Source organism: Pipistrellus hanaki (genome assembly GCF_964339955.1).
Source record: "Pipistrellus hanaki genome assembly, chromosome: 9".
In the NCBI taxonomy this organism is placed as follows: Eukaryota; Metazoa; Chordata; class Mammalia; order Chiroptera; family Vespertilionidae; genus Pipistrellus; species Pipistrellus hanaki.
The window spans coordinates 14542115-14555056 of record NC_140511.1 but is presented as its reverse complement, the minus strand read 5'-3'; the positions used below and the strand labels follow the sequence as shown (position 1 = coordinate 14555056).

Here is a 12942-nt window from a genome sequence, read left to right as displayed (position 1 = left end):
CAAATTCACACATAGTGTAAGAGGACAATGAATTAACCCTTTCTTCCTTTGAACTGAGGAAAAATAACATAGTCTCTAGTGAAAATGGAAAGAAGGCAAGGCTCTGGTACTCGGTGAGTCTCTGATTATCTACCAGAGTTGGTGAACTAATTGTTGATGATTACTGAGGCCAAACTTCAAAATGATTCTTATAAGTATATTTCCAGTAGGACATGATCTCACTCATTTAGGGGAAATGGTGAACAACATAGACTGATGAACAAGAACAGACCCAGAGATAAGGAGCCATGGGTCAGACTGTTGGACCTCAAAGGGAGGGTGGGGATAAAAGGGAGAGATCAACCAAAGGACTTAAGTGTACACATATGAACCTAACCAGTGGTCAAGGACAATAGGGGTTGGGGGCATGAAGGGGGATTGGAATGGTGGGTTGAGAGCAAATATGTGATACTTTAATCAATAAAGAAATTAATTAAAAATAAATAAATGGACATGTAATGTGTAGTCAATATGTGTAATGGTGGTTACCCTTCTCTGTGATTTTTGGTCACAGAAGACACCTGATCTCAGGGAAAAAACTTCTATTAATATCTCACTAAACATTCTTAGATAATACTTCCATGAGGAAAGGGAAATAGTAAGAACATATGCTTTATCAACTTTCCCTCTGACCTTTTTTTGAATTCTAGCCCAGTAAGTTACCTAATGCTACAGCAACTTCTATGATAAATTTGGATGGAGAAATGTTAAAGGTACTAACTCATAAACAGTTTCATTATAATCATAAATTTTGTGAAACTAAATGTGCTACCTATCCTATAGTTGTCTAAAATATTTAGGTAACTAAAATAAACACTTTTCATCTCTTTAAGAAAAGAAAAAGTAAGTCATAGTCAAAAATCTAAACAAGTCAATCATTTTCTATTCCAGGTCAAGTTGCTTTCACTTCAGTGTGATGTGAATACTAATAATCCCAGCCTCTCTCCAGTTCAGAGTCTCTGCTGCCATACTGCTGTCACCAACACAGCAGCACAATCAGCATGGAGGAAATTCTGGCAGCCAGTTTAATGTGACACTGAGGGCTAAAACCCAAACAGCTTTCCCCATGAGATCAGTTCTATCCTAAGTAATATTATACTGTTAAGTCTCAGAAATATACCTTATAGCTTGATAATTACTGTGCTTTCACTTTCTGAATTTTTATTCTCCACTGAAACTCTATAGACTGCTCAATTCATGTTTAATTAACATGTTCTATCCTTGGACCAGAAATTATACTTTTCCATATTGATCAAAATAAAAGTTTTACAAAACATTTCATCATCAATTAAAGACATGTCTTAAGAATCATAAATCATAGCTTTTAAAAAAATGGTTTTAGCAGTTCACAATAGAGAAGTATTACTTAATATAGACAATGAAAAATTCCAATTGAGTCGAAAAATGTTATGAATGTTAAACCTTACAAACACTCCAACTGCATCAAAATGTTGAGTTTATCCTAACTCACATATTTTTAAATGTTAAAGTGACGTAAGAGTAACCCCCAGGACACTTCACTAGTATCATAAAATTCAGGGTGGGGAATGTCCAGCCCGTGGGCCATAAAAGGCCCGCAAAACCATTTGGTCCAGCACTACCAAGGCACTGGGGTGAGTTAACTAAATGTTTGACCAAATAGATGAGGCTAATTTTTAAGTTGATAATTTTGTATGACTCATGAATAATGTTATAAATATCCAAATGGCGCTTGGTAGAAAAAAAGATTTCCCACCCCTATGTCTTAAATCATTTCAATACTAAGTACTTATTATATCTGGAATACTTACATTATTAAAAATAAAATAAGAATATGCAAACTGATATAGAAATACATAGATTAGAAACAAACAGAAAACTCCTAATAAGAAAAGTTACTAAAATCTTTTATTCAACTGGGGTTCCCAAAACTAATAAAGAGTTATGAAACATCTTTCAAAAACTAGCTACTAATTTTTAGAATAAATAAAAATATATTATCTTTTGGCTTAAAACATTTTTCAAGAATAATATTTATTTATAACATATCTACTTTCCAAACATATTTGGGGGCACCTTAAAATAATGGTAGCTCCATAATATTTTCATAAATCACAGCCTATCTTAGCGCAGAGATCTTAAAAAGCATTAAATATATATTAGGAGAGTGACCAAAATGAAACTTTGCAGTCTTAATATGTTCACTAGAAAATAAAAAAGATTAAAGCTACACTAAAAAGCTAATCATACAAATTCAATAATATAGAAGTGAAAAAATAAATCGAATGATTAAAAAATAAATTATAAAAACAATAATTACAACAAAGTAGACATGTTCTATGAAGCAAAGCTTATTCTTTAAAATGCCAGGATAAAAAACAAATATAGCAAACAGACAAAAAATGGCAAATAACAGAGAATTTTAAATATAAGATATTTATAAGACAAAAATGGCAATAATAGAGAATTTCAAATATATTTATAAATTGTAACTCGGTAAAAATTAATAAGATGGTTAATATCCAGGATTGATTAGGACACAGGGAAGGAGAGAGCCTCCTTACTCTGTGGATGAGAAAATTAACTGGTATACATTTAGAAGGCAATTTGATAACATTCAACAAAATTTCAAAAGTGTATATACTTGGACCAGAAATTATACTTTCATCGAGAAATATACTGAACAGAAATACCAGTTTACACATGTATATAAAGATGAATATACTGCACAGTATTTCACTGTAGTCATTCATAATTTCAAAAATAAGTAGTCTAATATCCACCAATAAAGCATTAGTTACATGAAGTAGTATATAACCATATTAGGAAATATCTCAGAGTCAGTAAATATGTTGAGGTTAACATATTTATGCTATGGGAAGATCTTCAGGACCTACTTCAACAAGAGATGCAACACAACAAAATACAAAGAAAATTAAAAAAAAAAAAAAAACTTTATCTACTAGTATGTATTTGCACTTTGAATGAATTATTCCCTGTCTCAAGTAAAGATCCTCAACAATATCATTCTAACCATTAAAATTAATATTTTTTCCAAAGAATATATTAACTATATCTTTTTCCAGATTTTCTAAGAAGCTTATATAATTGGCCCACAATAACTCTATTTCTCACTTAGCTGTCCTTACAAAGTTCTTCTTCAACATATCTTAAGCTATATACAAAGACTGATTTTTTTTTTGAAATGTATTTTTATTGACTTTTTTTTTTTTTTTTTTTTTTTTTACAGAGAGGAAGGGAGAGAGATAGAGAGCTAGAAACGTCGATGAGAAACATCGACCAACTGCCTCCTGCACACCCCCCACCGGGGACGTGCCCGCAACCAACGTACATGCCTTTGACCGGAATCGAACCTGGGACCCCTCAGTCCGCAGACTGATGCTCCACCGCTGAGCCAAACCAATTTCGGCTGATTTTTTTTTTTTAATTTCTAAATGAAAAGCCCTTGTATGTTCTATAATATTTAATATCTAAAATGTTTCATTGTATAATCCTGTGGGGACCTTATAATACGAAGAATTCTATGACAAATTTCTCTCAACTCAGAATCAAGAATTGGTTTATTTCCTAATACCAGGAATAGGAGCTAGTTTTATCCCTAGGCCAAAAGTCATTTGGCAATGTCCAGAAATATTTTTTTTCGTTTTGTTTTTGTTTTTTGTTTTTTTATTTTTTTGCATTTTTTATTAAATTGTTATATGTGTATATATCTTACCATTGCCCCCCCCCCTCCCATACATGCAGAAATATTTTTTATTGTAACAATAGAAGGAAAGGAAGTTCCTCTGGCATGAGTTGGTAGAGGCCACAGAATGCTGCTAAATATCCAAAAATGCACAAAACAGTCCCCAATAAATAATTTCAATACTGCTGAGTCTGAGAAACCCCAGTCAGAAAATGACCTACATAATCCATCCCAGTTTCCTCCGTCAGTGGCTACTGGGATTCCATGAACTAAGTCAGCTAACCAGTATTTGTTCTCCCTTCTGCACTTGCCACTTTTGTCCCGACTTAACAGAAAGGCTGCAAGACATCTAAAAGTAATGGACGTTATTCTGGAAAAATGTCGAAAATGCCAATCTCATAACCTTTCTAGTAGGCCAACAGTTACATATTTTAACTGTAATACTACATTAAATCAAGGGTCAGTAGTATTTTACAAGTGAAAAACATAACATTTCTTACCTTAAATAGACAACGGCATACATATTCATATACCATCTGTTTTAATGAGCTGACCAGAGATTGGATTCGCTGTTCTGTGTTTTCAGAATCCTGTAGATTAAAATTTGAAATTTGAGAATTTATAAAGATTTTAAAGGCACCCCATAGCTTAATCACACTTATAAATTATTCCTCCCGAGTCAAAGCTGATTCTGGAGCAACTAACTTTGGTAATCAAACATAAAGGACTAAACAAATAAGTGCATAAAACTTGTATACTAATACAATAAAGATTGGTATCTTTAGAAACCAGAGACGCAAAAATGGCATCACTCGTGCTAAAGCCTATAACAACAAGTCTTGATTTAATACCCGACCTAACTGTGGTTATGACCTTTACCAGAATGTAATTTTAATCAACCAATGTACAGTTTTCTTTTGCTCAAACACCAGTAAGGTGATAGTTTCTCCCACACCCCACAGAGGAAGAAGAGGTGAGCTACATGGAAAAGCCCTGCTGTGTCCTGGACTGAAAGAGCCTTTCTTTTCTTTTCCTAAGAGATTCCTTGCCCCGCCCGTCTTCCGATAAAAACCCTCCACTCTGTGCAACCCATTAGGGTGCCCTTCTACTTGCTAGATGGGATGCTTCCAATTCATGAATCACTTAATGAAGTCAATTAGAACTTCAAATTTACTCAGTTGAATTTTTTTGACAGTTAAAGCTTTTAATAAATGAAAATTACAATCAGTTGTCAATAATACAATATGAATTAATTTTGACCATACTACTTTGATTCTTACTGGAATTAAAAATACTACATCAGCCGAAACCGGTTTGGCTGAGCAGTAGAGCATCGGTCTGCGGACTGAAAGGTCCCAGGTTCGATTCCGGTCAAGGGCATGTACGTTGGTTGCGGGCACATCCCCGGTAAGGGGTGTGCAAGAGGCAGCTGGTCAATGTTACTCTCTCATCGACGTTTCTAGCTCTCTATCTCTCTCCCTTCCTCTCTGTAAAAAAATCAATAAAATATATATTTTTTTTAAATACTACATCATTCTGTGGTAAAACTATCTAATTACTTATATTATCATTTACCAATCCAGCCCCAACGCAATATAACCAGAACCACCCTATAAAGAATTTTCTCATCCTCAATATAAGAACCTAAACTATCTTGAAACCTTATCCTCCAGATTGAATAGGATGAGCAATAACTTTGATATTGGTGCTGCAAAAATTGGTACATACCTTTAGTGGTTTCATTTGCTTCTGTAATTCCATTGTACATGATTGGCATGATTTGAAAAAAACGACATTAATGGCTATTTCCTTTGATTCGTGAAAAATGGTTTGGGGTAGAAATGGGGGGAGGAGGTTGTGAAGGCTGGTCTTTTTCCTAATTGTGATATGATTTTTACATCTCTCTTCAGGGAGCACTTAAAGAATATATAGACTAAGTTTGTTTGTTTCCTTATACTTATAATTGACAAGAAAAAAAACAAACTAATAAAATAATTTTATCAGCAGAGAAACACTCCCAGGATAGGCAATGTAATATATGCAATTGGTAGAAAACATCATAAACTGGCATTCAGACGTGGCAAACCTAGGTTTCTGGCCTTGCTGGTATCATGTTCTAACTGAGAGAACTTATCTTCATTGCACTGTTTATTACCAAAGATCACATGTGAAACTGAAATCTGGATCCACTAAAAGATACTCTATTGTGATGGATTTTCAAAACATTGGAAAGCAAGGTTTTTATTCTACACATTTAAGTATGTGAGTGCGAAGAGATCAACAAAAGAACTTGTATGCATATATGTACAACCCATGGACACAGACAATAGGGTGATGAAGGCTTGGGCAAGGGGGAGAGACAGGGTGGGCTAGAAGAGATTAAAGCGAGGGAAGAGGGGGAAGGCAACATATGTAATAATATCAACAATAAAAAAATTAAGTAATTGTCCAAAAATATGAATAATATGTGCCAAAACAAAAAAAAACAAATATGTAAGACAGAAATGCTGATCTTGTCTGTCATGACAGTAGACAGATTTTTGCGAACCAACATAGCCCAAAGCACTAACTCATTACTAGGTGCCATTTATTTCAATTTTGAATATAACAGCAACTTCAAATGATAGACATAATAAAAAAAAATCAGTAAAATTTTAATCTTTTATAATAAATTAAAACTTTCTGTATTAATTAGCCATGCTAATGAAGATAATAATTTTTGTCCTGTTTTGTTCTCTGGTTATATTATATAACACAACACCAAGAATAATGTCTGATACATAGTGAGTCTGCTATAAATATTAATATAATAAATAATTATCTTTCCTTGGAAAAATAGATTTATATAAACCTACTTTAATATAACACTTTGTTTCCTAATTTAATTAAAAGACAATTATTCCCATCTCAAAAATAATTTAAGAAACACCCACCTTGTATTATACCAAAAGCAAGAACTATGAAGAATAAATTTTCTCTTAAAAATATATTTTTAAAAGTGATATTTATCTTACAAGTGATTTTTATCTTATAAGTTATCAAAGAATTGCAAATATAATACCATATTTTCAATTATCTAATACGACAATTACACAAAGATATAAAATATGCATTGTTAGTAAAGGTATAGATAGAAAAAAGCACTCTTGCCGAAACCGATTTGGCTCAGTGGATGGAGCGTAGGCCTGCGGACTGAGGGGTCCCAGGTTTTATTCCGGTCAAGGGCATGTACCTTGGTTGCAGGCACATCCCCGGTAGGGGGTGTGCAGGAGGCAACTGGTCCATGTTTCTCTCTCATCGATGTTTCTAGCTTTCTATCTCTCTCTCTTCCTCTCTATAAAAAATCAATAAAATATATTTAAAAAGAAAAAAAACACTCTTTCAATCAGTATAAGATACTGATAGAATATATTTTCAAAGGATAATTAGACAATATTTGTGCAAGGCTTACAAATGTGCATTTCTGCCCCATTAAACTAAGAAAAATAATTGGAGAAGTGAAACACTAAAAGAAAAAATTTTTTTTTAAATCAAAAACTTGTTTGTAGCTGTTTTAAAATATAAACCTCCAATATTTTGACACTCTTTCCATCAAGAGGTAAAGTCTGTTCCTTCATCACCTTGAATCTGGGTAAGCATGTAACTAGTTCAACTAATAACATTCAGCAGAAATGACGCTGACACAAGGCTGGGTTGTAAAAGGCAAATCAGCTTCCATATTGTTCACTGGGATACATGTGTTTGGCACTCTAAGATGTAATGTGAGAAATCCAAAGACTCTGTGCTGTGAGCAAGCCAAATTCCCTGGACAGGTGCAGCAGTCAGCAGCCCTCATCCTCCAGTCTTCCCACCTCAGGCACCAGACCTCCAAGTAAACCCCTCCCCAGCCCTCAAATTCCACTCTCAAGTCTTTCTAACCGAGGTGCCAGCCACTGAGAAGTCATCCCTGTTCTGCCCTAACCAATTCCCTGCAGGATCCATGAGCATAAGAGAAACAGTTTTAATCTGCCAGATTTGGGTATCATATGATACTCAGCACAAGTAACCAGAAAAATGTTCATTTGGAGGTAATGTATGGTATAGCATCACAATTTCTTAAAAATACTAACTTTATATTTATTGACATGAAAGATGACTACATATGCAAATGCTTTTTTAAAAGACAGTATGGCCCTGGCCAGTGTTCTCAATGGTTAGAGCATCCACCCACACACCAAAGGATCACAGTTCAATTCCAGGTCAAGGGCAGGTATGTTTGCTGCCTATGGATTCTTCTAAGATTTTTATGGTATTTTTGTCTTATAATACATTGAAGTCCTTTATCCATTTTGAGTTTATTTTTGTGTATGGTATAATTTGGTGGTCTAGTTTTATTTATTTTTTGCATATATCTGTCCAATTTCCCCAACACCATTTATTAAAGAGACTGTCTTGATTCCATTGTATGTTCTTCCCTCCTTTGTCAAATATTAATTGAGGATAATAACTTGGGTCGATTTCTGGGTTCTCTATTCTGTTCCATTGGTCTATATGTCTGTTCTTATGCTAGTACCAGGCTGTTTTCAGAACTATGGCTTGGTAATATAGCTTGGTACCTGGTATTGTGACCCCTCCTATTTAGTTCTTTTTTCTTAGGTTTGCTACAGTTATTCGGGTGATTTTTTTTTTAATTCTATATAAATTTTTGGAGAATTGTGCTAGATCTGAGAAATATGCTGTTGGTATTTTAATAAGGATTGCATTGAATCAATAGATTTCCCCGAATCTGGTTTATTACACGCTTGGGTTTGCATCCCACATTCTGTATGACAGCACCTTTGCAGAGTGCCTTCTCACACTCCGGGACCCCTTGGAGGACGTCAGAGAGCCAATTCTGGCCCAATCCCCGCAGGCCAGGCTGAGGAACCCCACCTGCCAGAGGGACCCCACTCACTCCGCAGATGCCCTTCGGGTCACAGAGCCACTCCAGGTATAACCGGCTGGCCAGAGAGGGACTGCGAGAGGTTGGCTCCAGGGCATGTCTGGCCATGTCACCCAGTCCCACCCCACAGACCACCACCTTCTGATTAATTTCCTTTCAATGTGCATGAATCCATTAACTGGGTCACTAATATTACCAAAAAAAGCAGGAGACTGTTACATTGGGACAGTTTGTTAAGAACATAAGAAGGAGATATTTTCTTCTAAATATAGTTTAAAATTGTTACATGTAGTCTTTTGAAATATAATTCCAAACAAGTTTTCTCAGAAAATTATAAATTAATCACCAGTAAAACGGTCTGTCTTAGTCAGCCCCAGCTATTGGGTAGCCAATAGCATACCTGCTTGTTTTGCAGAGCTCTCTGGAAGAGTCGAAGGAAGGCAGCCAGGCTGAAGCGGTACATGTTGTTAATCTTGGACAAGTCGGAGATGATGAAGTACATCCTGCTGGCACTCTCAGCCAGGGGGAGATAGGCATCCCGCTCCTGGGATCATCCGTTGGGAGAAAAAAGAAACAAAAACACAAAACACCTGAGTAACAGTGTTTTACTGCCACCTACCGGCCACTATGCATACATCCAGCCACAGCCTTACTATTTCTACAAACATCCAATGAATGAAGAGGACAAATCTCAGAATTTTATAACTAAAAGGACTAGCAAGATCTGCTTTTTATTTTTATGAAATTGAAAGAAATATATATTAAATATATATCTACCCAACATTTTGCAAAGCTAGAAGTGGTCAATATGAATGAGGACCACGTATTAGGGAAAGCGAGTAAGATGGAATGGTAAACCATTGTGATCACAAAATAAACAATGCAATTTCACATTTCAAAAGAGAAGCAGTTTAGATAATGTAAGAGGGCAGGACACTACTAGTCTATTCCTGCAGCAAAAAAAAAAAAAAGAATTGTAAATTTAGTGTGTGGGACTAGTTCCAGCAAGATTACTGATGGAACTAGAGTAAAGAAGACTATAACATTAAGATCATAAAGCATCCAGCATTGTTCAACATAAATATAGAAAGAGTTAATAACCACTGTTGCTTTGATTCTGACTGAAGTTTAAGGATTATAAAAATGAGAGAATCAGCCGAAACCGGTTTGGCTCAGTGGTAGAGAGTCAGTCTGCGGACTGAAAGGTCCCAGGTTCGATTCTGATCAAGGGCATGTACATTGGTTGCGGGCACATCCCCGGTAGGGGGTGTGCAAGAGGCAGCTGGTCGATGTTTCTCTCTCATCGACGTTTCTAGCTCTCTATCCCTCTCCCTTCCTCTCTGTAAAAAAAAAAAAAAATCAATAAAATATATATTTTTTTAAAATGAGAGAATCATAGGATTAAATGGCTTCAAGGTTCCGAATGGAACTCTGAGAGTTCTCCATCAAAGTCCCAGGGTGACAGATATGATACTGGTGAAATTGTGTGTGTGACTCAGCAACGCCTGCTAAGAAAAAGAAAGCAAAGGAAGTTCAAATTCCTTTAGTATGGCAACCATGACATCTGCCAAGTGTAGAGAAGGTGGAAAAACAAGATTGGAATGGAGCTTAAGTTTGCTCTCATTCCAGTTTCTATAGAGCTCTTGCCAAAATGAAAAAACTAATAACATATAATTATAAAATTTGAGTAATAGGTGAAAAATACTGAACTAAAAATTTGAAAACATTATTTAAGTGAAAGGAAAAGAAGGTCAGTTAGCAGCCTGTGATACATAACATTAATCTGCTTGGTTGTCTTATTTTCTTCAAGCAAAGCTAAGTCACTAAAATGCAGAAGAGGAAAAAAATGTATAAAAGGAAATATCAAAAAAAAAGTTTAAAAGATTTTAACCATTGGTAAGAAAACAGTTCTGACCATCATAATCACATAGTATAGGATACATAAATAAAAAAAATTCTTAGTAGAAAAAAAAGTTTATAACTCTTTTAACTAATATATTTCACTTGCCTTAACTTCCGCTTCAGGTGTTTAAAGATGCTTTAACAGTCATGTTAATATGCTCATTTTAAACTCTTCAGATAACAGTATACCTGACACCAGTAGAACCAAGCAGGGTATACTGACCAGCAGTCTTATCCTCAAGGCCAAGTTCTCATCACCTTCTCTGTAATACTAAGAATCAGACCCCAGGCTCTGGTTTTATTAATAGTTTTCTTTTTTTTCAATCACCATTACCCTAAAGTCCTTATTGTACATGTTTAATATTAACATAAAAGTTTTTTTTAAAAAAAAAAAAAAAAAAACAGGTTATAAGATCAATAAAAGGGAATAATTACTTGATCAAGAAAAATTTGAAGTTTGTAAGATTCTTTAAGTGACTCTTGAATAAGTGCACTGCTTGCTTTTGTCTGATTCAAAGATTCAATCAAATCCTTATTTTCCAAAATATTGCCTTGAGATGTGGCAAGGGTCTGTAGAAAAATTAACAAAATAATATTAATGTTATTATACATACTAAAGTAATCAATTAAAAGAAGCTCATATTAACTAAAATTAACTTGATGATTTTTATGAGAACTTATGTTATTTTAAAACAATTTCAACCTTTATAGTCTATAAGAATGATATAGGAAATTTTTATACTATTCATCAAAGCATTGCATATTCATTAATTTATCATCCTAATAAAAAATACTTAATGTTACAACTTAAATTATAATCTCATGCTATCTATTAATGCTTCTTGAAATTCTGAGCATGTGAACAGGTAATTAGTGAAATAATCCAATATAAAGACAGTGTTTATTAAAAATTGCTTAACTTAAACATTTTTTAAAATTTTTCACCACCATTTATCTCCCCTAAACCCTCCCACCTCCACTAACCCCCCTAATCTCCTCCCCACAATCACCACACTGCTGTCCAGGTCCATGAGTTGGTTCTTTTTTATTTTTATTTTTTTGTTAAACATTATTTCTTAAATTCTTGTATTCCAAAATATCTAGTTTTTTGTTTGAATTTTGATTTTAAGATATATATTGATATGTCTTTGACACAACCAAAAACATGCTGAAGGTACTATTAATTTGAAGAAAAAAAACACATAATAGTTACTTATATTTATTAAAGAAAAAAGGTAATATAAAAGTATCTTGAATAATTAAATTTTACCTCTAAAAGAGATTCTTCAAGCTTGGCTAACTGTATTTTCTTATCTTCTTCCTGTTGTAATAGTTTTGTTTTCTGTTCCTCTAAATCAGGTTTTTCATGCTGAATAGTTAGAGCCAAAAGCTTAAAACAAATTTTAATATCAAGGTTATTCTAGTGATGTAGTTTAAAGAAAACATAACAAAATAAAAACTTCCCACAAGCAGGCCTTGAGTTTGACCAAATCCTACCAGACCTCACATGATTCTTTCTATTTTATATATGAGACACCTTCACAATTATTTCTGACAAAAAAGTTAATCTGATGGGTAAAATGTTAAATATTATAGGATGGTAGAAGAAAATGCATTATTTAATATATCCATATGGAATATTTTATTCTAAACTTATATTACATATATAGAAAGTATGGCAGCTACTATTTTTAATGGTTAAGTATTCATATAAAGAAGTGAGAGAGATCTTACTTAAAACACTATATCATCAAAATAACAGTGAGATATATCACTTTAATTACCTAGTATGGCTACAATTAAAACAAACAAATAATAACAAATATTGGTTAGAATGTGGAGAAAGTGGAACACTCATATGTTGTTAGTGAGAAGAAAAAAATAGCTCAACGACTTTGGAAAAGTTTGTTCTTCAAAACATTGTTACCATAAGAAAAAGCACTCCACTAAAAATCAATGAATTATGTCCTTTAAATTGGTAAATTGTTTAGCATGTGAATTAAATCTTAATAAAGCCGCTGTGTGTTTTTTAATGCTGTGTCAAATTCTTGATTTTGAAAATTCAAAATAGGGAATGACACTGGTATGTCATAAATCATATAATCAAAATAAGCTGTATATGTCTCTTAGTTTTTGTTAAATATCTAAATAGTGACTTTCAGGAATTACTATGGAGAGCTTTTATTTACTTTTTTTTTTTTTTTAAATTGATTTCAGAGAAGAAGTGAGAGGAAGAGAGAGATAGAAACATCAATGATGAGAGAGAATCATTTATTGGCTCCCTCAAGCAGGCCTCACACTGGGGACTAAGCACACAACCCAGGCATGTACCTCCAACAGGAATCAAACCATGCCACTTGGTTCATGGTAGATGCTCAACTACTGAGCCACCACA

At 33.9% G+C, this 12942-nt stretch overlaps 1 protein-coding gene across 3 annotated transcripts in view; it reads right to left on the bottom strand.

The window, feature by feature from the left end:
- Nucleotides 1-12942, bottom strand: part of DYNC2H1 (dynein cytoplasmic 2 heavy chain 1) — a 245015-nt gene that overhangs the window by 92041 nt on the left and 140032 nt on the right. For 2 of the 3 annotated variants that reach the window (XM_084893698.1, XM_084893699.1), the window contains 4 exons: nucleotides 11818-11937; nucleotides 10983-11117; nucleotides 9046-9189; nucleotides 4225-4314 (listed from right to left, as the gene is read on the bottom strand). In XM_084893698.1, the coding sequence (XP_084749824.1) occupies nucleotides 4225-4314; nucleotides 9046-9189; nucleotides 10983-11117; nucleotides 11818-11937 (489 nt within the window). Of the gene's footprint in view, nucleotides 1-4224; nucleotides 4315-5452; nucleotides 5474-9045; nucleotides 9190-10982; nucleotides 11118-11817; nucleotides 11938-12942 lie in introns of all 3 variants that reach the window. The other variant, XM_084893697.1, reaches the window with a different exon arrangement.